Source organism: Bos javanicus, chromosome 15, assembly GCF_032452875.1.
Source record: "Bos javanicus breed banteng chromosome 15, ARS-OSU_banteng_1.0, whole genome shotgun sequence".
Classification (NCBI taxonomy): domain Eukaryota; kingdom Metazoa; phylum Chordata; class Mammalia; order Artiodactyla; family Bovidae; genus Bos; species Bos javanicus.
The window spans coordinates 74,424,780-74,447,115 of NC_083882.1; the positions used below are offsets into that span (position 1 = coordinate 74,424,780).

The following is a 22,336-nucleotide window of genomic DNA, read 5'->3' on the forward strand; positions in this document are numbered from 1 at the left end:
TTGTGTCCAACTCTATAATTTATTTAGCAAATATTTAGTTTCCAAATATTTGGGGTCCTTCAGCTATCTTTGTTAATGATTTCTAGTTTAATTCCTTTGTGATTAGAGAACAGAAACTACCAATTTCAATCCTTTGAAATTGAGACATTTTAGGGCCAAGTATATGGGGGCTTCCACCCATGGTGGCTCAAAGGTAAAGAGTCCGCCTGCAGTGCAGTAGACTCGGGCTTGATCCCTGGGTTGGGAAGGTCCCCAGGAGAAGGGAATGGCAACCCACTCCAGTATTCTTGCCTGGAGAATCCCATGGACAGAGGAGCCTGGCCGGCTACAGTCTATGGGATCACAAAGAGTTGGACACGATTGAGCCACTAACACTTCCATTCTTAGTTAATAACTTTTGACTTTTAAAAAACTGCTCTAGGTATTAATATATATACATGTATATATATGTATATATGTGTGTATGTATGCATATATATGTATGTATATATGTGTATATGTATGTATATATATGTATACACACACACACACACACACACACACACACATATACTGTACTGACGGATCCTGCTAGTTTTTTTTTTTCCATGGGAAAAGGAGACTTTTACTATTCAAGGCTCTGAGTGGGCCCGGGTCCTGGGAGGTCTAGTTCTTTTCCAAAGTCTCAGAATGTATAGGTCTAAGGTAGAGTTCAACAAGCGTTCTGTAGTACGAAAGGAGGAGGACAAACGACAAAGTCAGGTCAAAAGCTCTCTCAGTAGAAGGATGTTTTAAGGATGCACACGCCTTAATTCCAAAAGGCTTTTCCATAGGCCCCAACAAGGCATATATTTGCCGAGTAACCCTGGTAACTGCCTTAAACTGGCTAAACTAAGGCCTGGAGCAGAGGGAGGCGCCCGCGTGTGTCTGGGCGGGGAGACCCGGTCTGGAAGGCGGTCAAGCGCGCCGCGGTGGCAGCAGGCGGCCCGCCTCTTCCTGGACCGGCTCAGGCTGCGGGCCGCCTCCCCTTCCCCGGCTTCCCCTCCGGCTTGGGCGGCCAAAGGTGGGAGCCGGTCTCCGGGAGAGAGGCTCTGGTGGGCCCCAGCCCCGCGGTGCGGCCCCTCGTGCGCCCCCTGCGCGGACGGGCCCTCGTGCGGGTGCCTGGGCCCGGTTGCGCCCCGCTCAGCGGCGGTGGACGCGTCCGGGCGAGGACAGAGACCACGCGTCCCCGGAGCCTCGGGTGCCGGCGCCTCCAGCTCCGCCGAGGAGGTGTGATACCCGCTTTGCAGAGCAGGGGGGCCCGCGGGGCTCGGGCTCTAGGTCTCTCTGCGCAAGTCCCGGTCCTTCCGTCTCGAAGCCCTCGGCCCCAACTCTCACTTCCTCCCGGAGAGCGGGAGCCGGCTCCCGCGCGCGCTCGCCGTCCTGCAGGGGCCTTGCTCTCTGCCACCCGCCCTGGCCGCCCTCTCGCGGATCTCCGAGGCCGGCCACGTGGGTGTCCGGCTCTGAACTCTCCGCTGTCCAAGGCTGCGGGGAGGGGGATTAAGGGGGAGTGGGGGATGGTGAACCGAGTTAAGGCTCAGGAGGCCCAGTCAGTTGGGGGAGGACCTAGAAATGACTTCATGGAGCAAAATTTAACCCGGGCAGCACCCCCCCCCGCCCCGCCGCCGCGTTTCTGAGCCGCTGGTTGGTCCCCCATCATCAGGTGTTGTGAGGCTTGGGCATCAGGACTAGGGAAATTGGCAGGGAGTTTTATAATAACAGTTAATATAAATATAATTTACTGTACTTCGGCCATGAGTCAGGATTTATCCTAAGCCATTTACACCAACTCATATGTTTCTGTCCTCACCAGGGCTACCCTATGAGATAGTTACCGTTACACCCACGTTGCCCAAGAGGACACTGGCTTAGAAAGTGGAGTTCATACCAGAGCACAGGATCAGACCAGCCTCTCCCTGAGGCCAGAACTGCCCCAGTTTGGCATTGAAGATGGAATTCTAGGCGCTGCCCCGGGTCCCTGCACTTGCAGAGACCCCCATTTCCCTCCTCTCAGGCCTCATCCATTGTCTGCTCCAAGTCACCAAGTAATCTCATTCTGTCCTTTATTCCTGTTCACATCAGTCACCGCAAGACCCGTGGACTCCAGGCCCTTTCTGCCTGAAGTCAGAAATTTTTAACTTTTTTTTTTTTTTTTAATTGAGATCAGCAAGAAGGGAAAAAAGAAGCTGGTGACACGTTAGCCTGCAGAATCAAAGACTTCTCCAAACGTAAAGCAAGCAGAAGCGGCCATTAGTAGCAAATAAACCCTCTGCTTGTAAATCCTTTAGTAGGGTTGATGCCTTGAAGCGATTGCACACATGGTTACAACTAGTAGGGGACACAGGAAGTGATAACTATATAAACTTAAAGGAAGGGGAGATAGAGAGGGGGGAGGGCCCCATGCCTCCCAGTTCATTTTTTTAAAGATTTTTTTTGTATTTGATGTGGACCACTTTTTAAGCTTTTATTGAACTTTTATATTACTATTATTTTTTTTTAAGTTTTGGTTTCTTAAACCACACAGCATGTGGAATCTTAGCACCCCCACCAGAGATTGAACCCTCACCTCCCTGCTTTGGAAAGTGAAGTCTTCACTGCTGGACCTCCAGGGAAGCCCCCCCAATTCATTTTTGATGCTTGGTGCTATGAAAGGTCCTTGATCAGATCAGAGATTGAATGCTTTTGTTTTTCTGCAGATGTTCACGCTCCCTCAGAAGGAATTCAGGATGACTACCGCCTGTCCAGGTTCAGACTCCATACAGGGCCTGCCCAGTAACAAGGGAGATGGTCTGGAAAGAGAATGCTCCAGAAAACCCGACCAGAAGCTGCTGAAGTTCTATGGAGTGGGTGACCCCGCTGCCGAGCTCTCCTCCAGCAGCCCCTACCTGTCCTCTAGAGGCAGCGTCATTAAATGGTTCTGGGATTCAGCGGAGGAGGGCTACAGGACCTATCACATGGATGAATATGATGAGGACAAGAACCCCAGTGTGAGTGACACACCCCTCCCCACTGGGACCCAAGAGAGAACTGGGGGAGGGTACCCCACCTTGAACGATAAGGCAGCACCCAGCTTGCTCTTGTCACCTTAGAGTTACGGACTTCTGACTTCCAGTGGGGTTTCCAGTGTTGCTTAGAGAGGTCCCAATATATTACCTGAATCAGAAAATGGCCCACTTATAATTAAGAGAAACTTGATTTGTGGGGGAGGAATTCAAAAACCATGGAGTGCTCTTATATGGCTTCTGATCCACAGCCCACCTATTCACCTTTAGAGCTGGGATAGAGCTAGGGTTCAGGCTGAAACTGTTTCACTTTAAAGTTGTATATTCTTAAGCTAACTACTTAAAGTCTTTGAACCTCAGTTCATTTCTATATTGGGGTAATAATACCTGCTATATTCTGTACTGTCACAACTAAATGTTATCAGGTATATAAATTATTAGCACAGTGCTTCACATACAGCATTTGATAAGTGGTAGTTGCTATTATTATTAATGTATTATTATAACAACATAATTGTTACACATTACAATAATGCAATTATTATAAATTATAATAATTATAAATGATAATCTAATCATTTAAATTATCAGTAAAATTATTAATATTAAATATTATTTATAATAATTAAATTATGATACCTTATAATATCATATCATTATAATATGTAATAATTATGTTATAATATAATTATAATATAATATAATTTGTTATAATTATAATAATTTATTATAACTGTTATAATAATTATATCAAATGATTATGATTTATTATTAAAAATTATTACTAGCAATTATTAGTTATTATACTAATAGTATATTATATATTATATTATATATAATTGTGTATATTATATATAATAATTATATTTAATAATATATAATATAATTATATATTATTATATTTATATAATATGATAATATAAATATAATAAATATAATTAAATGTAATCATACATTAAATATATAATATTTATCTTATATAATATATAAATGATATATAATATATATATTATATATTATAAGTTATAATGTCTCCTGCATTGCAGGCAGATGCTTTAACCTCTAAGCCACCAGGGAAGTAAGTTATAATAATTATATAATAATATATTATATATAACTATATAATATATTAATATACTATATATAATATAGTATATATAATTTATATATTATATAAGATAAATATTATATATTTAATGTATGATTACATTTAATTATATATTATATAATTAATATATATCATATATATAATATTATTATATATTATATAATATAAATATCATATAATGTATAATATTATATAATATAAATATCATATAATATATAATATGTAATATAATGCATATATTATATAATATGCAATATATAATATAATACATATATATTAATATGTAACATAGTATATAATATATATTATGATATAATATAATATAATTATATTTATATAATTTATAATTATAATTTTGATTTATAATTATAAATATTATAATTTATTATTATTTTATAACATTATATATTATGATATATAATATATAATACATATATTATGGGAGAATGCAATGGCAACCCACTCCAGTACTCTTGTCTGGAAAATCCCATGGATGGAGGAGCCGGGTAGGCTGCAGTCCATGGGGTCGCTAAGAGTTGGACATGACTGAGCGACTTCACTTTCACTTTTCACTTTCATGCATTGGAGAAGGAAATGGCAACCCTCTCCAGTGTTCTTGCCTGGAGAATCCCAGGGAAGGCGGAGCCTGGTGGGCTGCTGTCTTTGGGGTCGCACAGAGTCGGACACAACTGAAGCGACTTAGCAGCAGCAGCAGCAGCAGCAGCATCAACATATATTATATATTAATATATTATGATTATATATAATAATTATATAATATATTATTAATATATTATACATTAATGTTATTTATTTATACAATTTATAATTATATAATGATTGTAGTTTATTATTTATTATAGTTATATTACCATATATTATATAATATAAGTATAACTTAATATATTTATAACTATATAATTTCTAAGTATATAATTTATACTTATAATTATAATTCATAATTATTTATATATTTTATATATTATTTATATATCATATACTATAAATATTGTATATTTAATATATGATTACATTTAATTATATTATATAATGATTATATATTGTATTATATAATATATATAATATAGTTATATAAGCTATAATTATATTTATAATTTATAAGTATAATTATATTTATTATATAATTATTATATATTACATCATCAGAGAAGGCAATGGCACCCCACTCCAGTACTCTTGCCTGGAAAATCCCATGGATGGAGGAGCCTGGTAGGCTGCAGTCCATGGGGTCGCTAAGAGTCAGATACGACTGAGGACTTCACTTTGACTTTTCACTTTCATGCAATGGAGAAGGAAATGGCAGCCCACTCCAGCGTTCTTGGCTGGAGAATCCCAGGGACGGGGGAGCCTGGTGGGCTGCCGTCTATGGGGTCACACAGAGTTGGACACGACTGAAGTGACTTAGCAGCATATATTATATTATATATAATACAGTATATAAAATAATACAATATTATATATTATTATATTATAATATATATACTATATATAATATAATATATATGTAATATATTATATATAATATATAATAATATAATATATTATCTTATATTACAATATATAATATATATGTATATGTATATATGTATATATGCATGTGTATGTATATATGTATGTAATGTATGTGTAATATATATTATATATAATAATTATAAATTATACATTATATATTATAATTATAAATAATAATACATATTATATTATATAATAATGTATATAAATATGTATTATATATTTACATATTATACAATATAGATATATGTTTAATATATTAATTAATACAATTAATTAATATATAATACACATATTAATTATATGCTACATTTTATAATATAATTATTTATGCTAATTTTTACTAGTTATTATAAATTATTACTAGTGCCTTCAGAGGTCAGAGAGCTGTCACAAATAAACCTTTAATAGTCTTTATTTATTGAGCATGTGCCAGGTGGTGGCACTGTTCTATATGCCAGAATTATAGCCATGAACAAAAATAAAGTTTGCCCTCATGGAGTGTATAAGTCTAATATGGGAGACGGGCAGTGAACAGACATAAATATATAAAATATGTTGTGGTTAGTGTTGTAGAGAAAAGTAAAGTAGGGGAATTAGATAGAGACTGGTGGGGTGGGCTGGGGAGGTTGCTATTTAGGTGATGTGGTCACAGAAGGCCACTTTAATATGGTGACATTGTGGCAGAGACCTGGCAAAAGAAAGAGATTGCATTGGTTATCTCTTGCTGTGTAACAAAGTGTTTCAGATCTTAGCAGTTTACAAGAAACAGATCACAGTTTCTGGAATTCAGGAATCAGGGTGGTGCTTCAGGCTGAAGATATTCTGGGAAGTTGCGATGAAGCTGGGGCTGTGGTCTCATCTGTAGACTCGGTGGGGCAGGGAAATCATCCATTTCCAGGCTCACTCACATGATTACAGAGTGGGCAGGAGGATGATCCCTTTCCAAGCTCACTCACATGGTTATTGGCAGCCCTCAGTTCTTTCCCCTGTGGTATTCTCCATGGGGCTGCTTCATGACACAGCAGCTGGCTTCCCCTGGGTAAAGCGATCCAAGAGAGGAAGAGAGAATGAGAGATCAGGAGTGCCCAAGATGGGAGCCACTGACTGTAACCTAGTCTTGGAAGTGACATCCCATCACTTCTGCATGTTTGCTTTATTAGAAGCAGGTCACTAGGTCTACACACACTCCTGCATGTTCCGCTCATTAGAAGCCGGTCACTAGGTCTATTCACACTCAAGGAGAAGGAATTATGCAAGGCCCTGCATACCAGGAGGTAGGGGGTCACTGAGGGCCATCTTGGAGGCTGCCTGTCACAGGGAGTGAGCTTTGTAGATATCTGGGGGAAAAGCATTCCAGGCAGAAGGAACAGCCAGTACAAAGTCCCCAGAGCACTTCTAGGGACGGCAGAGGGGCTTACTGGCTGGAGGCTGGCATGAGGTCAGAAAGGAAATGGGGGCAGGGGTGGTACTAAATCTGTAGGGTCTCATGGGACATGGTGAGGCTTCTGATTTTAGACCAAATGGGATGGAAAGGGTTCAAAGGAAGAGCAGTGGAATCTGATTTTTCTTTTAAAAATATGAGTTAGACTCAGACTGCTGGATGGAGGTTCAACTCGGGGAGAATGGGGATGAGGGAATGATCAGGAAAGGAAGGAGGGAAGCTATTGCAATAATGTAGACAAGAGAGACTGGTGGCTTAGCAGTGGAGGAGAACTGCTTGGACTGTGCCTGTATCTGCAGGTACAAGTGTCAGGATTCGGTGATAGATTGGTGGCAGGGAAGATCCTATAGGTTTTCTCCCCGGGGCTTGAAGGAACACTGCCTTTTATTTGTCATAAGCTGAGCCCAGTAAAGGTCTACTTTTTCATCCTTCCTCCTTCCCCATCCCCTCTAATACCTTAGGGGTCAGGAATTAGCTGTGCATGAGTTTTTTCAGGGACTGTATAAGGGGCAACTTGAGCTGTGCCTGCCCTCCTCCTTGTCCTATGAAAACAGTGCCTTATGGGTTTGGAATCTGGATGCTGTGTAATGTGGCATGGGTCCCCACCGCAGGGAGAATTTCCAGCAGCCCAGGGCCTCTGCTTGTTGTATATTCACCCTTCTTCCTGTTCCTGCCAGAGCACCAGTTTACTGCGTACACATTCTGGCAGCCTGTAAACTGAGCCTCTTGAGAGATTCAGGGTGTGTCTTGGGCATGTGGTGTCTTCAGGGACCTTCCCATCTTGTAGGGGAGAGAAAGCCTGTACATCAGTCTTTGTGACCTGGGATGGAAACTGACCAGTGCTCTCAAGGGGGACAGCTAAAGCGCTTTGGGGTCCCGAAGAAGAAAAGATCCCTTGCAGGTGGGATTTTAAGGAGGGCTTCCTGGAGGAGAAGGCATTTGCACAGAGCTTTAGAAATGGGGAGATGCGATCAGGGAACCCTGTGGAGGGCAGCAGTTGAGCAAAGACCAGGTTGGGTAGTGGGAAGGTCGAGATTGCAGAGCTCCACTTCGCTGCCTCGTGTGCTCCCTCTGCTGTGCTTACGTGGCTCTGTGCCTCTCACCTCCAGGGCATCATTAACTTGGGCACCAGTGAGAACAAACTCTGCTTTGACCTGCTGTCCAGACGGGTAAGTCCCACTGCACCTCTGAGCAGCATCCCCAGCTCCGAGGGGCTGTCTTTTCTGGGATTCCCTGGAATGCTCCCCCCAGAGAGCCGGCTGCTTGCCTCAGTTGCCCCAGTCTTGGAGTCAGGAGACCCACCTCTGCCTTGGGGACCACGTTCTCTGCCATCTGGGGTGAGTTACTTCCTGACTCTGATTCTGCTGCTTCTCCTCTTCTGGCTCTTTCCCGCCTCAGCCCCTCCTGCTGGCTGGGTCCCTGCTCTCAGAGGGAGACACTCAGTGACGTGTGGTCAGTGTTTAATGACTGGCCCTGGGGCAGGAGAGGTCCTATCTGTAGCTTTTGCGGAGTCCCCCATAGTGTGCATACCCCCACTGTGGCTGATTCAGGGTCGTGCTGTGCTATCACTGCACGCAGAGCTGGGAAGAGAGGGGCACGGCACCACCACGTGGTGGCCCCCCATGCGGACACCTGGACGGGAAGAACCCCCAGAGCACAGATGGGAGCGAAGTGCAATAATGTCGACCATAAGCAGTATTGTCTGAGTACCTTTTCCCTTTTTTTTTTTTTTACTATGATTTGATTTACTATGATTTTTACTTATTTTTTTACTTTTGTTTTTACTATGATTGACTTACATAATTTCTATATAGTTTATATAATTTCATTTTTGAAAATGGTTTTTAGCACATGTTGAAAAATTGCTGAAAATGTAGTAAGCAGATTATTTTATTTATTTAAGTTGAAGTGTAATTGCTATACAGTATTATTTAAGTTATAGGTATATAACAGTGATGCACAATTTTTAAAAATTTTTTTAATTAAAAAAATTTTTTTAATTTTTTTAATTTTAAGAAAAATTTTAAAGATTATGTTCCATTTATAGCTACTATAAAATATTGACTATATTCCCCATATTGTACAGTATATCCTTGTAGCATATTTTATACCTAGTAGTTTGGACCTCTTAATTGCCTACCCTTATTTTGCCCCTTCCCCTTCACTCTCCCTACCCACGTATAGAGAGAATAATCAGATTTCTTGACTAGTAAGAGCCATCTCTAGCAAACCACGGGAACCACCTGTCTCTCAAGGCCTAGGAGTCAGAGTCTGGGGCTGTGGAGAGAGGGATACTTCACCCAAAGGAGCATGTTTCCAAAGGGGAACATCTGAGCCATGATGGGAGAGGGGTATAGGGAATGGACTTTAAAGCCTGTTCTACCCAAAAACATCTCCCCACCCTAAGGCAGCTCAGCGCCATCCAGTGGAAATAAAACGTGAGCCACATGTACAATTAAAATTTTTCTATTAAACAACTACAAAGAAACTGGTAACATTCATTTTCATCATGTATTTTATGCAGTACAACATATCTAAAATATGGCCACTTCAACATGTAATCGATATAAAAATTATTAATGAGTTGTTTTACATGTTGGTGTTGGTGTTGTTTAGTTGCTAAGTCGTGTCTGACTCTTTTGCGACCCCATGGACTGTAGCCCGCCAGGCTCCTCTGTCCATGGGATTTCCCAGGCAAGAATACTGGAGCGGGTTGCCATTTCCTTCTCCAGGGAATCTTCCCAATCCAGGGTTCAAACTCGAGAATTGACAGGTGGGCCCTTTACCACAGAGCCACCTGGGTAGCCCCATATTTTACGTACTTATTTCATATAAGTCTTCAGGAGAGTCGCACATAAGGAGCCAGGAGCCACAGTGGCCAGTGGCCTCTGTACTGGCTAGTGTGGCTCTCAGGAGAGAGGGAGAAAGGGAGGAGGATGGAGTTATGGACACGTGGCTGATTCCCTCTGTTCCATTTTGTTCCACCGCCCATGGCTCCTGCCTTTCCTCGACTTTGTGTGTGTGATGCCATGGAGTCCCTAACCCGGCACCCGGGCAGTGGAGGTGATCTGGAAATGGCCGCGTTTTCCAAAGTGTGAGGTTGAGCTGAGGCTGCAGGAGCACAGTGGCCTGAGTCCCTCCAGGACTCAGAACCAAGACCAAAATAGGGCACCCAATTCTGGGGCCTCTTCTGTCAGCCCACAGAGGAGCTGAGGGTCGAGGTCTCCTCCACCGCCTCCACAAATCCACCGTCTGCTTTTGTTAGGTGGCGTATTGTATGAAGAGCACTGGACTAGGGCTCAGAAATTCGGTTTCATCTCAGCTCTGCCACTTGCTAGTACTGTACCATTGCCTAGCCACTTGGATGTTTTTGGCCACGCTGCATGGCTTGTAGGATCTTAGTTCCTGAATCAGGGATGGAATTTTGTGCCTGCTGCGTGAAAGCCAGGAGTCCTACCCACTGGACTGCCAGGGAATTCCCACACCTGACATTTTTAAGCCTCAGTTTCCTCATCTGCAGAATGGGCATGAGAATGCTGTTCCTGGCCTATCCCTGTCCCTGCCCCTGTTCTCTGGTGAGCAGCCCTTGGATTGAGAGGCCCCAGTGCTGCATGGATACGGGTGCCTGTGAGCATGTGCGGCCCTCAGCCCTGCTGTCCCCTCTCTGTCCCCAGCTGAGTCAGAGTGACATGCTGCAGGTGGAGCCGGCCCTGTTGCAGTACCCCGACTGGAGGGGACATCTGTTGTAAGTAGGACCTGTGGGCCAGTGGTTCTCACCTCCAGGGTGGTTTTGCTTCCCAGGAAACATGTGGCAACATCTGGAAACATTTTTGGTTTTTGTACCTTGGGGGAGGGGGTGCTGCTGGCTTTTACTGGGTAGAGGTCAGAGATGCTGCTAGACTTCCTACAATGCCCGGGATGGCCCCCACGGCAAAGAATGATCTGGCCCCAAACATCAACAGTGTTGGGTTGAGAAAGCCTGCCCTGGGCTGAGGCCTGGTCCTGGAGAGCTGGCGGTCATGGGGTCTCATTGAGCATCTGCAGAGAACTGGTGCCTCCTGCCTGTCCCGCCCCCGCTCAGAGGCCCCCAGACTTGGTCTCTCTGAGTCTGAGGCACAGGGAGGGCCTTCATGCCAGAGGTCTTTGTTCCCAGTTTCTCAGTAGCTTTAGAGGAGCCAGAATCAGCTTGGGGACTCCTGTTGCTGTAAGATGGGAGATGATAAATGAAACTAATAAGCCTTTATATTTGTGGGGCACTTACTAGGGCCCAGATGCAGTCCTAAGGATTTAGTACTGGAGCAGGACTTGATTCCAAGGGTAATTCCAAGGCGCCCGCTCTTGTAATAATGAGGATGGTGGCCCTAGAGTCAGACCACTGGGCTTGAGTGTGGACTCTGCCGCTAATCGGCACATGACCTAATTCCTTCAAGCCTCGGTTTCTTTGTCTGTAAAATGGGAATAGTAGTAGTTGTGTTACAGATAAGAGTTTTATGAAGATTAAGGAAAATTCTCTTAACACCTGCATAAGGTAAATGCTTGTAAATGTTAGCGATAACTATGATAATAGTTATTGTTATAATAATTATGTTGTTATACATTATATATTTTATTATGATAATGTGTTAGTATTATTACTATTAGCTAGATCTACATAGAGAGTGTTACTTGTGATATCCCTACAGTCTGCTGATTAGGTAGGTTGCGTGTCCTACAACTACTGGAATGAAAGTTTCCATGTATGTGGATAGTGTTGGGGCCAAGGAGGGAGGTGGGGGCCAAGGAGTGGAGACAAACACTGTATTCCCCTCATGGGAAGCAGAGAAGGGTGATGGCAGCTGCCTGAAGATGCGCCAGAGGAGCTTTGGGATGGAAGGGGTGGGGGAGGAGTTCAAGCCCCGCTGACAATCACTGCTGCCTGTCTGTCTGTCTGATTTCCAGCCTCCGGGAGGAAGTGGCCAGGTTCCTGTCTTTCTACTGCAGAAGCCCCGCACCCCTTAAACCGGAGAATGTGAGTTACTCCCCTTCTCTGCTCTTTCCTCCTCTTCTGCTCCCTACCCAACTTCTGGCTGACCAGGGGTACGATGGGGTCACTTAGTTTTGATATGGAAATTAGGAAGACGCCCCTCCCTTCTTCCCCCTCACCCTAGATATTTAGAGTTTGGGTATAATTTCTGCAGGACTTCCCAGGTGGCTCAGTGGTCACGAACCTGCCTGCCAGGCAGGAGATGCTTCCAGATCCCTGGGTCAGGAGGATCCCCTGAGGAGGGCATGGCAACCCACTCCAGTGTTCTTACCTGGAGAACGCCATGGACAGAGAAGCTTGGTGGGCTGTAATCCATGGAGTCACAAAGAAGTCAGATGTGACTTAGCAACTAAACAGCGGCAACAGCGTAATTTCTGCCCTGCTCTGCTCTGTGGCCCCTCTTTGCCTCCACACCTTCGGGCCGGGCTCTCTGAGTGACCAGCTCCCTCTTGCTTGCTCAGTGGATCTGGAACAGAGTCCCCACGAGTGAGCCACACAAATGGATTCGGCTGTTAGTCAGGAGGGGCCTGCGGGGACCCCCATGGCTTTGCTGTGACAGTGCCCAGGTGGGCCCCCCGAGTTGCAGCCTGGCCCTGCCTCTGCGCCCCCCGGGATCCAGGCTGCAGGCCCGTGCTCCCTTCCGCACAGATTCATCTTGGTCCCGTGGACGTGTCGCCCTCAGGTGGTTGTTCTGAACGGCTGTGCCTCTCTCTTCTCTGCTCTGGCCACGGTGCTGTGTGAGGCAGGAGGTGAGTAGACCTTGGCCCTGGGCCTGCAGCTCCCCCACCCCAACCCTGCCCCCCGACCCCAGCTGCTGGGCCTGGAGGGCTGCATCAGATGCTTTTGCCCTAATAGACCGTTAGACCACCGCGGGGGGCTGAGCCCTGACAAGACAGCACAGGTTGGCAGTTCCAGGGGAAATCAAGGTGGTGCCAGGCTTCTGGGCTCTGCCTCTGTGACGACCTTGGCTTTTGCTCGTGCTCACTGATGGTACCCACAGCCTCACGTCACAGCGTGTCCTAAAGCAGGAAGAGAGGGAGGCTGGGCTTTGCCCATCTCTTTTTTGAGGGGAGGGAGGAAATGGGCCTGCTCTTTTCCAGGAGAGTCCCTTTCATCTTTCTGGCCAGAACGGACTCACAGACCCATTCCCAAAGCAGTCCCTGGCAAAGCATAGGAGAACCCTGGTTGGTTTAAGCTAAACTTGCTTCATCCCAGGGGCTGGGGGAAGGTCCACTTTCCTTGGATTTCTTGCTGGTCATAGCTGAAAAATCTGTGTGCTCTCTTAGGAATGGATGTCTACTGGCTAGCCAGTGGCGCCTACTGCAAGAGCCATGGTCATTTCAAGGACACGTTGTCTGTAGTCGTGGTCAGGGTTGTTGGCTGCCAGGAACAGAAGCCCGCTCACACGAGCTTAACTTCTAAACTACTATTAGTAACTTTTATTGACCACATACTATGTTTTAGGCACTGGTCTAAGGCTAGGCAGTCTGTCATTTAATCCCCACTATAACTTCAATGAGATAGGTTCTGGGCTTATTCCCATTTAACAGATGAGGAGATTAAGTCCCAAGGGGTTGAGTTACTTCTCAGAATCACACACAGAGCTGTAATATTTTGAACCTAAAAGGAAGATTCATCGCAAGGATGTATCAGGCAGTTTCCTACCCATTCGAGAACGATCAAGAGTGGGAGAAGCACACACTCTGTCTGTCCCTGACGTGTGCGGTCCCCCTCCCTTCTCTTCTGGACCATCCTCAACTCTGTAGGGCCCCGGGTTGTTGACCCAGCTCTGACTCCATGACCTCTGCATTCAAGTGCTCATTCTCATCTCACAAGGGTCTTTGCTTTTTGGAGCAAAGTTTTGAGATTCAGAGAACGTGATGGGTGTCTGGCCAGCCGGTGCATTGGCTCCGGGGGTCATTTGTCTACCTCTGGTCCAATCCCTGTGGTCAGCAGAGGGGACATGTAGGACAAAGGCCACTCCTTCCAGACCTGGGAGTTGTGGGAGGGGGTTGTGCTGAAGGGAAGGCTGGGGAGCTCAGCCTGACCGATGTGACTGCTGCAGAACTGGGGCAGTGCCTTCACCTCTGCGTTAGAGCAGACCTTGGACATCATCTCATCAAGCCCCGTCCACAGCCAGAGTCTTCTGTGTGACACGCCTCCCACCTAGCGGTCTCAGCCTTTGGTTCAGTGTCCCCATTCCTCCAGAAGCAGCACGTCCTGTCTCTGGGCAGCTCTAGCCACTGTCAAGTTTTTCTGTTTGTCAAACCCAGATCATCGCCCTGCAGTTTCGACTCCTGGTTCCAAGTCTGTCCTCAGAGTGACCGAGCATGTCCTGTGCTTCTGAGGGACCTAAGCTTCAGTTTGCTCATCAGGAAAGTTAAGATAATAGCAGAGTGGCTGTGATGGTCAAACAAGATTAAAAAGTATTTAGCACAGATCCCCACACATAGTAAGTGCTCAATAAAGGTTAGCTACTAATTATTGGAAAAGGGACTGATCTCAGTGGATCCAAGCTTTAGAAAGAGTTTTGGGAGCTGAAAGAGAGGAAGCATGCTCCCCGAGGACACTGAAGGCTTAGAGAGGCGTGGGGGGTCAGTGGATGGGGGCTCTGGGCATCCTGGCCAGAGGGTGACAGGCCCTGGCTCACTCCTGCCCCCAGAGGCTTTCCTGATCCCTGCCCCTTACTATGGAGCCATCACACAGCACGTGTATCTCTATGGCAACGTCCGACTGGTCTGTGTCTATCTGGACAGTGAGGTAAGAGTTTCTGGGACCCCCGGTGGGCCTGGACCTTCCTATAGGCCAGGATGTTCCTGCTTCTGAATTTGACAGTGGTCATGAGAGGAAGTCCATGCTGCAGGCTCTGGGGTTATGGCCAGAAGGAGAATGGGGTCTCCCATTGGCCATGGCTGCCCTTGCCTGGGTGCCCTGGGGACATCTGATCTTTCAGCTCTGAGATCCCTAGGGTCCATGTAGAAGCCAAGGGCATCCCAGGGAGACCACACAGAAATGGTGGGGTGAGAACAGGGCAGAGCAGACCTCCACATGGAAGCTCAGGGACCCCGGTCAGAGGACCTCAGGGGGCTTTTCTCCAAACCTAAGAGCTGTGAGGCTGTCCCTGACCTGATGTGATGTGTGGGTAGCAGTTAGAAGGGAGTGACCCCTCACATCCTGTGTTTTCTGAGATTGTCCTAAGAGGAGGCTGGAGATGACAGTGGGGAGGTGAGACCCCAGCCTGCAGGTCTGGAGCGAGGTGACTGAATCTGGCTGGTGGTTTTTGTGGATCTTTTTCAGGTCACTGGGCTGGAAACACGCCCCTTCCAGCTCACAGTGGAGAAGCTGGAGATGGCCCTGCAAGGAGCTAATTCTGAGGTCTGGGGATCAAATTAAACCCAAGGCTGGAAGTGGGTGGCTCTGAGCAGGGCAGGGACCCCCTTCCCATGGACCGATCTCCTAAGGAGAAGGGTTGAAACTCTATATTGGGGATGGGGATAGGGTGGTAGCATGGAACCATTCTGAGGGTCAACAAGGAGCCTGCCCATAGAGGTCTTCCCACTAGAGAAAATCCCTGAGACTCTCAGTGTACAAAGAATCAACCAGGGAGCTTGATTAAAAACACTGCCCCCCACTCAGCCTGGGTCAAGCATGGAACTTGTAAGTCTGTGGTTCAACGATCTCTCTGGTGATTTGAATAGGTAGCCCCCTCGCTCTGAGGGGATCCTGAAGAATGGCAGAGACCAGTGGTTCCTGTCCAGTCCACTTTTCAGAAATCTATCAATCTATCTTTTTTTTTAACCTTGGTCATAAAAGTCATACATGACCACTGTGGGAATTTTAAAAGCACAACCTCCCACCCATATTTCTACCAACACAGGCAACTTCTACTGGTGTTTGGACATATTTTCCTCTGAGCTTTGGTCTCTGCATTTGTTTTCTTTTATATCTGATGCGATGCTGCAGATATGATTCTTTGCCCTTCTTCATTTCATGTTGAGTGGTGAACAGATTTCCCCGGGATCCTGCCCAGTGCCCGGCCTGTCCGGTGGGACTCTGTGGCCTTGGGGAGGAGCTGAGGGTCTCCTGCCCTACTGATGTTTCAGGGTGTGAAGGTCAAAGGCCTCATCCTCATCAACCCCCAGAATCCTCTGGGTGACATCTATTCCCCAGGGGAGCTGCAGGAGTACCTGGAGTTTGCCAAGAGGTGAGGTGCCCCACACTCATCCCACGAAGCCTGTGACAGGTTAGGGTTCTGATGTGAGTTTTGGTGTGGTGCCTGCTGCCCTCTTGGCCCCACTGTAAGTTTCTACCTGCTTCTACCCTTCCTGGCAGGAGAGTCGGGGGTGGGGGCGGGGAGCAGTGCTCTGGTGGGATGCTAGCTCTTTCTTTTTTGAAACAACAACGGTCGTTTGTTGCCCATTCTAGGGGCCAGGCCCCTGCTAGCCCCTCACGCTCTCGCTTGTGTAATCCTTGCAGCAGTGCTAAGAGGTGCAGATATTGTCTTTATCCCAGTGACTGAGCCTCAGAGTGAGGGGCGGAGCCAGCTGTGAATCTGGGTCTGTCTGTACTTAACTAGGTGTGAGTGTTCGTCACTCAGTTGTTTCTGACTCGCTGCGATCCCATGGACTATAGCGCCCCCGGCTCCTCTGTCCATGGAATTTTCCAGGCAAGAATACTGAAGTGGGTTGCCATTTCCTTCTCCAGGCGATCTTTCCAACCCGGGGATCGAACATGGGTCTCCTGCATTGCAGGCAGATTCTTTACCGTCTGAGACACTTAACTGCCTCACACCTTACTGTGTCCCTTCTGTAGAGGTGCCTGAGGGCTCTGCCTTCCCCCACAGTGCTTCAAAAGCCCCAGTGTCATCTCTGTTTGAAAAAAAAAAAAAAAGAAGAAGATGGATATTCTTGGAAAAAGCAAGTTTGGTAGCCCTGGGCTAGACTGTGGTCCTTCTGGATTTCTGACTCACTGCCATCCCACCCTGGGCGGGCGCATTTAACCAGCAAACCAAGCTCTCTCCCCCGCCCGCACCTGCCCTCCAGGCATGAGCTGCACGTGATGGTGGACGAGGTCTACATGCTGTCCGTGTTTGAGGAGTCCGCTGGGTACCGCAGTGTCCTGAGCCTGGAAAGGTGAGCTGACTCTCTCGGCCCCGCCCCTGCAGGGCAATTCCTCTGCCTTCCCGCTAATCCTGCAGTCCTCAGATCCCCCAGCGAGAAGGGAGGTGGGGCCAGTCGCTGGTTTTTAAACTGTTCTGTGGGGTTTCTGAAAGCTCCAAGGAAGGGTCTTAGGATTCCATGAGGGAGGGTTGGGAGGGTGGGAAATGGGCCTCTCTGCTGTTGCCTTCATCTCCAGAGTCGCTCCATTTTCATTCATTCCTTCAGCAAATACTCCTGGGGCCCCCTGCGTGTGCCAAGCCCTGCCAGCTATCCGAACTTTTTTGTGTTAGATGCAGTTTGAATCAAGTTAGACTTATTCTTGAGTCAGGCATGTGTAGGCAGAGCACCTGTGGGAACACTTGGAGCAGATCACCTGTCAAGCCTGCACATCCGGCATTCGGGGATTCTGACGGCTCCATGTTTATTTAGACTTTCAGCCCTGCTGAGTCCTTTTGTGTCTGGGAGAGGGACCCTTTCCAGGGCCCGAGAGTGGGCTCATGCCTAGCACTTGGAAGTGAATTGTCCGAGGAGACACGCACGCTGACAAAGCAAGAAACTTAATTGAGAAGGGGCGCCTGGGAGGAGAACAGCAGGGGATAGGGACCCAGGAGAACCGCTTTGCCACGTGGCTCGATATCTCGGGTTTTATGGTGATGGGGTTAGCTTTCTGGGTTCTCTCTGGCCAGTCATCTTGCTTGTGCCCGTTTTTGGTTCAATTCAAGGTCCTCCCTGGCAGCACGAGCATCTCTCAATCAAGATGATCTCCAGCGTGAGGGCTTCTGGGAGGCTGGAAGGACACATTATGGGCTGGTGTTTCCTCCCTCCTTTCAGCCGCTCCTGGATTCTTCTGGCAGGCAGTAGCTTGTCAGTTCCGTGTCCTTCATCAGGACCTCTCTCTTGCTGTGAGATAACTCACACTAGTGGCTATTATCCTGCCTGGCTAGAGTGGTTTCAGTCAATGGTCCTTTAACACTTTCCTTTGCTCTATTCAGCCAGTCCTCACAAGGCTCTGCCAAGCGGATGGCACATGGTTAGGAGACTGAGACTCGGAGAGACAGGGACTTGCTACCTACTGTGGGCCGGACACTGTGCTGTGCTGGAGATACGTCAGTGAACAAGAGAGACACAGGCCCTTCTTATGTGGATCTTATATTTCTACAAGCTTTAGCAACTAGATACACAGCTAATCATTTGATGATTACAAAGGAGGTGTCTGCGGAGACAGCAGAGGATCGGCTTGGGGTACCCGGTTGGCCTGGTCTACCGGGAGGTGGTCAGATGAGGTCTGTTTGAGGAAGTGATGCTTGAAGTATGCTCTGCATCAGAGGTTGGCAATATTTTTGGATCAGATGGCAAATATTTTAAGCTTTACGGGTCATATGGTTGTTCACTCAACTCTGGCATTATAGCGTAAAAACAGCCCTGCATGGTATGTACGTGAAAGAGTGTGGCTGTTCCCCATAAAGCTTCAATTCCAAGAACAGACAGCAGGATGGATTTGGCCTGTGGGTTGCAGTTGGCTGACTCCTGCTGTAAGGCATGTAGAGGAATTAGTGATTCAGGAGATGAAACCGGGTTTGTCCATCCATCTCGTCATTTGACCAACCCATCCTGTGAGTGCCCGCGGGTCTGTGTTGCCTCTGTTCTCACGCTGTGCTCTCTGCAGGCTGCCTGACCCCCAGAGGACCCACGTGATGTGGGCGACCAGCAAGGTGGGTTCCTGGCTGGCCTTGGGGGTGTCAGGGAGGTGGGAGGGCAGAGAGGTGGGTGTAGCTGGCTTCCTCCGGGAGGGCTGGCCACCGCCCACGGTGCCTGTCTCCTGCAGGACTTCGGGATGTCTGGGCTCCGCTTCGGCACGCTGTACACGGAAAACCGGGCCGTGGCCACGGCGGTGGCCTCCCTGTGCCGCTATCATGGCCTCAGTGGCCTGGTCCAGTACCAGATGGCACAGCTGCTCCGGGACCGTGGTGACTGCCTGGGCCTGGCCCCTTGAGGTTGCGGGAGGGACTGGCCGGGGTTGTGGATACTTCTCCCACGAGATGAATTTAGGGTGGTGTTTGAGAGTGCTGGCTCCGAGCCCAGACTGGGTTCATGCCCCACTCCGTCACTTCCTGACTACGTGGCCTATTCCTTCACCTCCCAGAGCCTCAGTTTCTTATCTGCAAAACAGGGATCATCATGGACTCTGTCTTGTAGGGATGGTGAAATTTGTCATTCAGTTAGAATGGCACCTGGCATATAGCAGGCACTTAATCAATGTGGATTCATTATTCTTAGCTGTGAGCCCTGGGAAAAGAGCAGACACTATGATGGGAAAATTGTTATAATGGAAGTATCTCTCTCTATGCAGATTGGTTCTGTTCCTGGGTTCAGAGAGTGAGTTTAGATAGAAAGATTACCTGTAATCGCCACCACTCACTGAGCCCTGCAAGATGCTCTCGATGCATCATCTCATTCGCCCCTCCCCAGAATCCTCAGAAGCAGGTGTACCTGTAATTTCCTCATTGGTTTATAGATGAGGAAAATGAGGACCAGGTACTACACACCTGCGGTAGTAGCTAAATTTAAAAAGATAGTGAGAGTATCAAGTATTGGTGAGGATGCAGAGCAGCTGGAACTCACATGCTGCTGCGGGAATGTAAGATGGAACGGTCACCTTGGAAAACAGCTGGGCAGTTCTTTATAAAGCTCGCACACGCTTACCAAATGGCCCAGCAACCCCACTCCGAGATATTTGCCCTTGCGTGTGTGCTAAGTTGCTTTGGTCGTGCCCAGCTCTTTGTAACCCCATGGACTGTAGCCCGCCAGGCTCCTCTGTTCATGGGGTTCTCCAGGCAAGAGTAGTGGAGTGGGTTGCCATGCCCTCTCCAGGGGATCTTCCCGGCCCAGGGAGATCTTTGCCCTCATGGTCACACAAAAACCTCTCCATGAATGTGAACAGCTGCTTTATTCATCATCACCCCGAACTGGAAGCAACCCGAGCGTCCTTCTGCAGATGAATGGAGAAGCAAACTGTGGTTCACCCACACGGTGGGATACTGTGCTGCTCTAATGCCCATGATGACCCAGCACAAGGGCATTGTGCTGAGTGAAAGGAACCAGTCTCAAAAAATTACATTACTGTATGATTCCACTTACATAATGTTCTGGAAAAGGCAAAAACTACAGTGATGGAGAATAGACCAGCAGTTGTAGGAAAGGGGGTGATGTGACTTCAGACAGCATGAGGGTGTTCTCTGGGGTCAGGGAACTGTTCAATAGCCTGCCTGTGTGTGTGTGTGGAGGGGGTTTGGTTTACACAAATATACGTATATATTACAGTTCATTGAACTGGACACCGAAAACAAACGTCAGTTAAAAAATGGGGAGGATCAGGGAGGTGAAGTTGTCCAAGGCCCTATAACTCGTCAGTGGCCACACTGAGATCTGGGCCTCGGCCTGGGTGACTCGGAAGTGTCACTGTAATGGGTGCACCTCTGGTGAGAGTCTGGGTCCTGAGGGACTTTGTGTCTGGGGGCTCCTGAACGGCCGAGTACCTGGATTTAAGGTGCTTTTCACTGACTGTTCCTATCACCCCCAATCAGCCAGCGGAGTGGGGCTTACCCAGTCTGGGCAGCTCAGGGCCTTTTTCCCTTCAGTGCTCCGGCTCTCAGGACACAGTGGAGGGTTGATGGGAGGTTGATCTTCTGGCTTCTGTTTCACCCACACAGACTGGATCAACCAAGTGTATCTGCCGGAAAACCACGCCCGGCTCAAGGCTGCCCACACCTATGTCTCTGAGGACCTCCGGGCCCTGGGTATCCCCTTCGTGAGCCGTGGGGCTGGCTTCTTCATCTGGGTCGACTTGAGGAAGGTGATGCAGGTGGAAATGCAGGTGGTGGGGTGGGGGGGGGGGCGGTGGTGAGAAAGCTCCCTCCAGAAGGCGAGCATCCGGAGCTCCTCTCACCCCTCCCAGTACCTGCCCGAGGCCACCTTTGAGGAGGAGGTGCTGCTCTGGCGTCGATTTTTGGAGAACAAGGTGCTGCTGTCCTTCGGCAAAGCCTTCGAGTGCAAAGAGCCCGGCTGGTTCCGCTTGGTCTTCTCGGACAAGACCCACCGGCTTCGCCTGGGTGAGTGGTCTTGGCTCCTGACCGCGCCCTTCAGCCCACCCTCCTGCTTCTGGCCCCACTGGGGCCCCAGCAGCCTGAGCTGGTTGGTCCGCACCCACCCAGCATCCATGCTGACCCTCACTCGCCCCTTCCCACCTCCCAGGGATGCAGAGGGTCCGACAGGTACTTGAGGGCCAACCCCAGCTGGCAGACGGCGCCCCTCCCTGCCAGATCCAGGAGCCACGAGGCCCCCACAGGTGAGCTGGTCACTGCCTCGTGGCCACAGGGCCCCGCAGCCACTGTGAAGACTGATGCTGGACAAGCCGTTTGCCAGGCAGATACCCTTCTCGGCCTTGCCCTTGAAGAAGATTCCTTGCTCCTTGCTCTCCCAGGGGCAGCGAGATGCGCCTTAAGTTGTGGTCCACCCCCTCTCTCCTGCTATTAAAACAAAACAGTGAGAAACTAGAAGCCTCTGCTGTGAGTCATTTACGGAACGGTGGAGGAGTCGTGACTGCTCCTCACGCAGCCCTCGGCACCCCCAGGACCTGAAAACAAACAACCTGTTCCTCCTTCTGATGGTGCCTTCAGTCTTCCGTCTTTATTGCCAGGGAAACAAATCAAAGGAACAGCACGTGTCAGGGAGAGCACGCCCCCCAAGAGAGAAAAGAGTGACAATTTCCAAAGTACAAGGAGAAAGAATTAAATTGTTATGTTCAGGTTCTCCTCCCTGCACGTAGGATGTGGGCGGCCAGCACACCTGGGACCCGGGGCGTGGGACCAGCCTCCACGTGGGATGAAGTGCACGCGCCCCTGGTGGGAGCCAGCAGGGCGTCTCTGTCTCCAGGGTGCGGTCTTCCTGGCAAGGAGCTCCCTTTACTCTTGATCCTGCGCCAGAGTGACCTTGCCATGACTGCAGGGAGATTGGGGGCCCTGAACTGCTCAGGGAACAAGCTGTCCCAGG

The 22,336-nt window shown here is 47.9% G+C and overlaps 1 protein-coding gene across 4 annotated transcripts; it reads left to right on the top strand.

Annotated features, from left to right (window-relative positions):
• Positions 1-945: 945 nt before the first annotated feature.
• Positions 946-21,843, top strand: ACCS (1-aminocyclopropane-1-carboxylate synthase homolog (inactive)). Of its 4 annotated transcripts, none has more exons than XM_061381204.1 (15): positions 946-1,248; positions 2,715-3,005; positions 8,215-8,442; positions 10,780-10,850; positions 12,044-12,113; positions 12,811-12,877; positions 14,791-14,888; positions 15,426-15,503; positions 16,232-16,332; positions 17,171-17,260; positions 18,954-18,999; positions 19,113-19,254; positions 20,998-21,140; positions 21,243-21,396; positions 21,539-21,843. In XM_061381204.1, the coding sequence occupies exons 2-15, from the start codon at positions 2,715-2,717 to the stop codon at positions 21,634-21,636; spliced, it is 1,677 nt and encodes a 558-aa protein (XP_061237188.1). In that variant the 5' UTR covers positions 946-1,248; the 3' UTR covers positions 21,637-21,843. The 4 variants fall into 4 exon arrangements, with proteins under 4 accessions (XP_061237188.1, XP_061237187.1, XP_061237190.1 ...); XM_061381203.1 differs by having other exon boundaries at positions 946-1,042; XM_061381206.1 differs by having other exon boundaries at positions 946-1,042; positions 8,215-8,274.
• Positions 21,844-22,336: the final 493 nt, after the last annotated feature.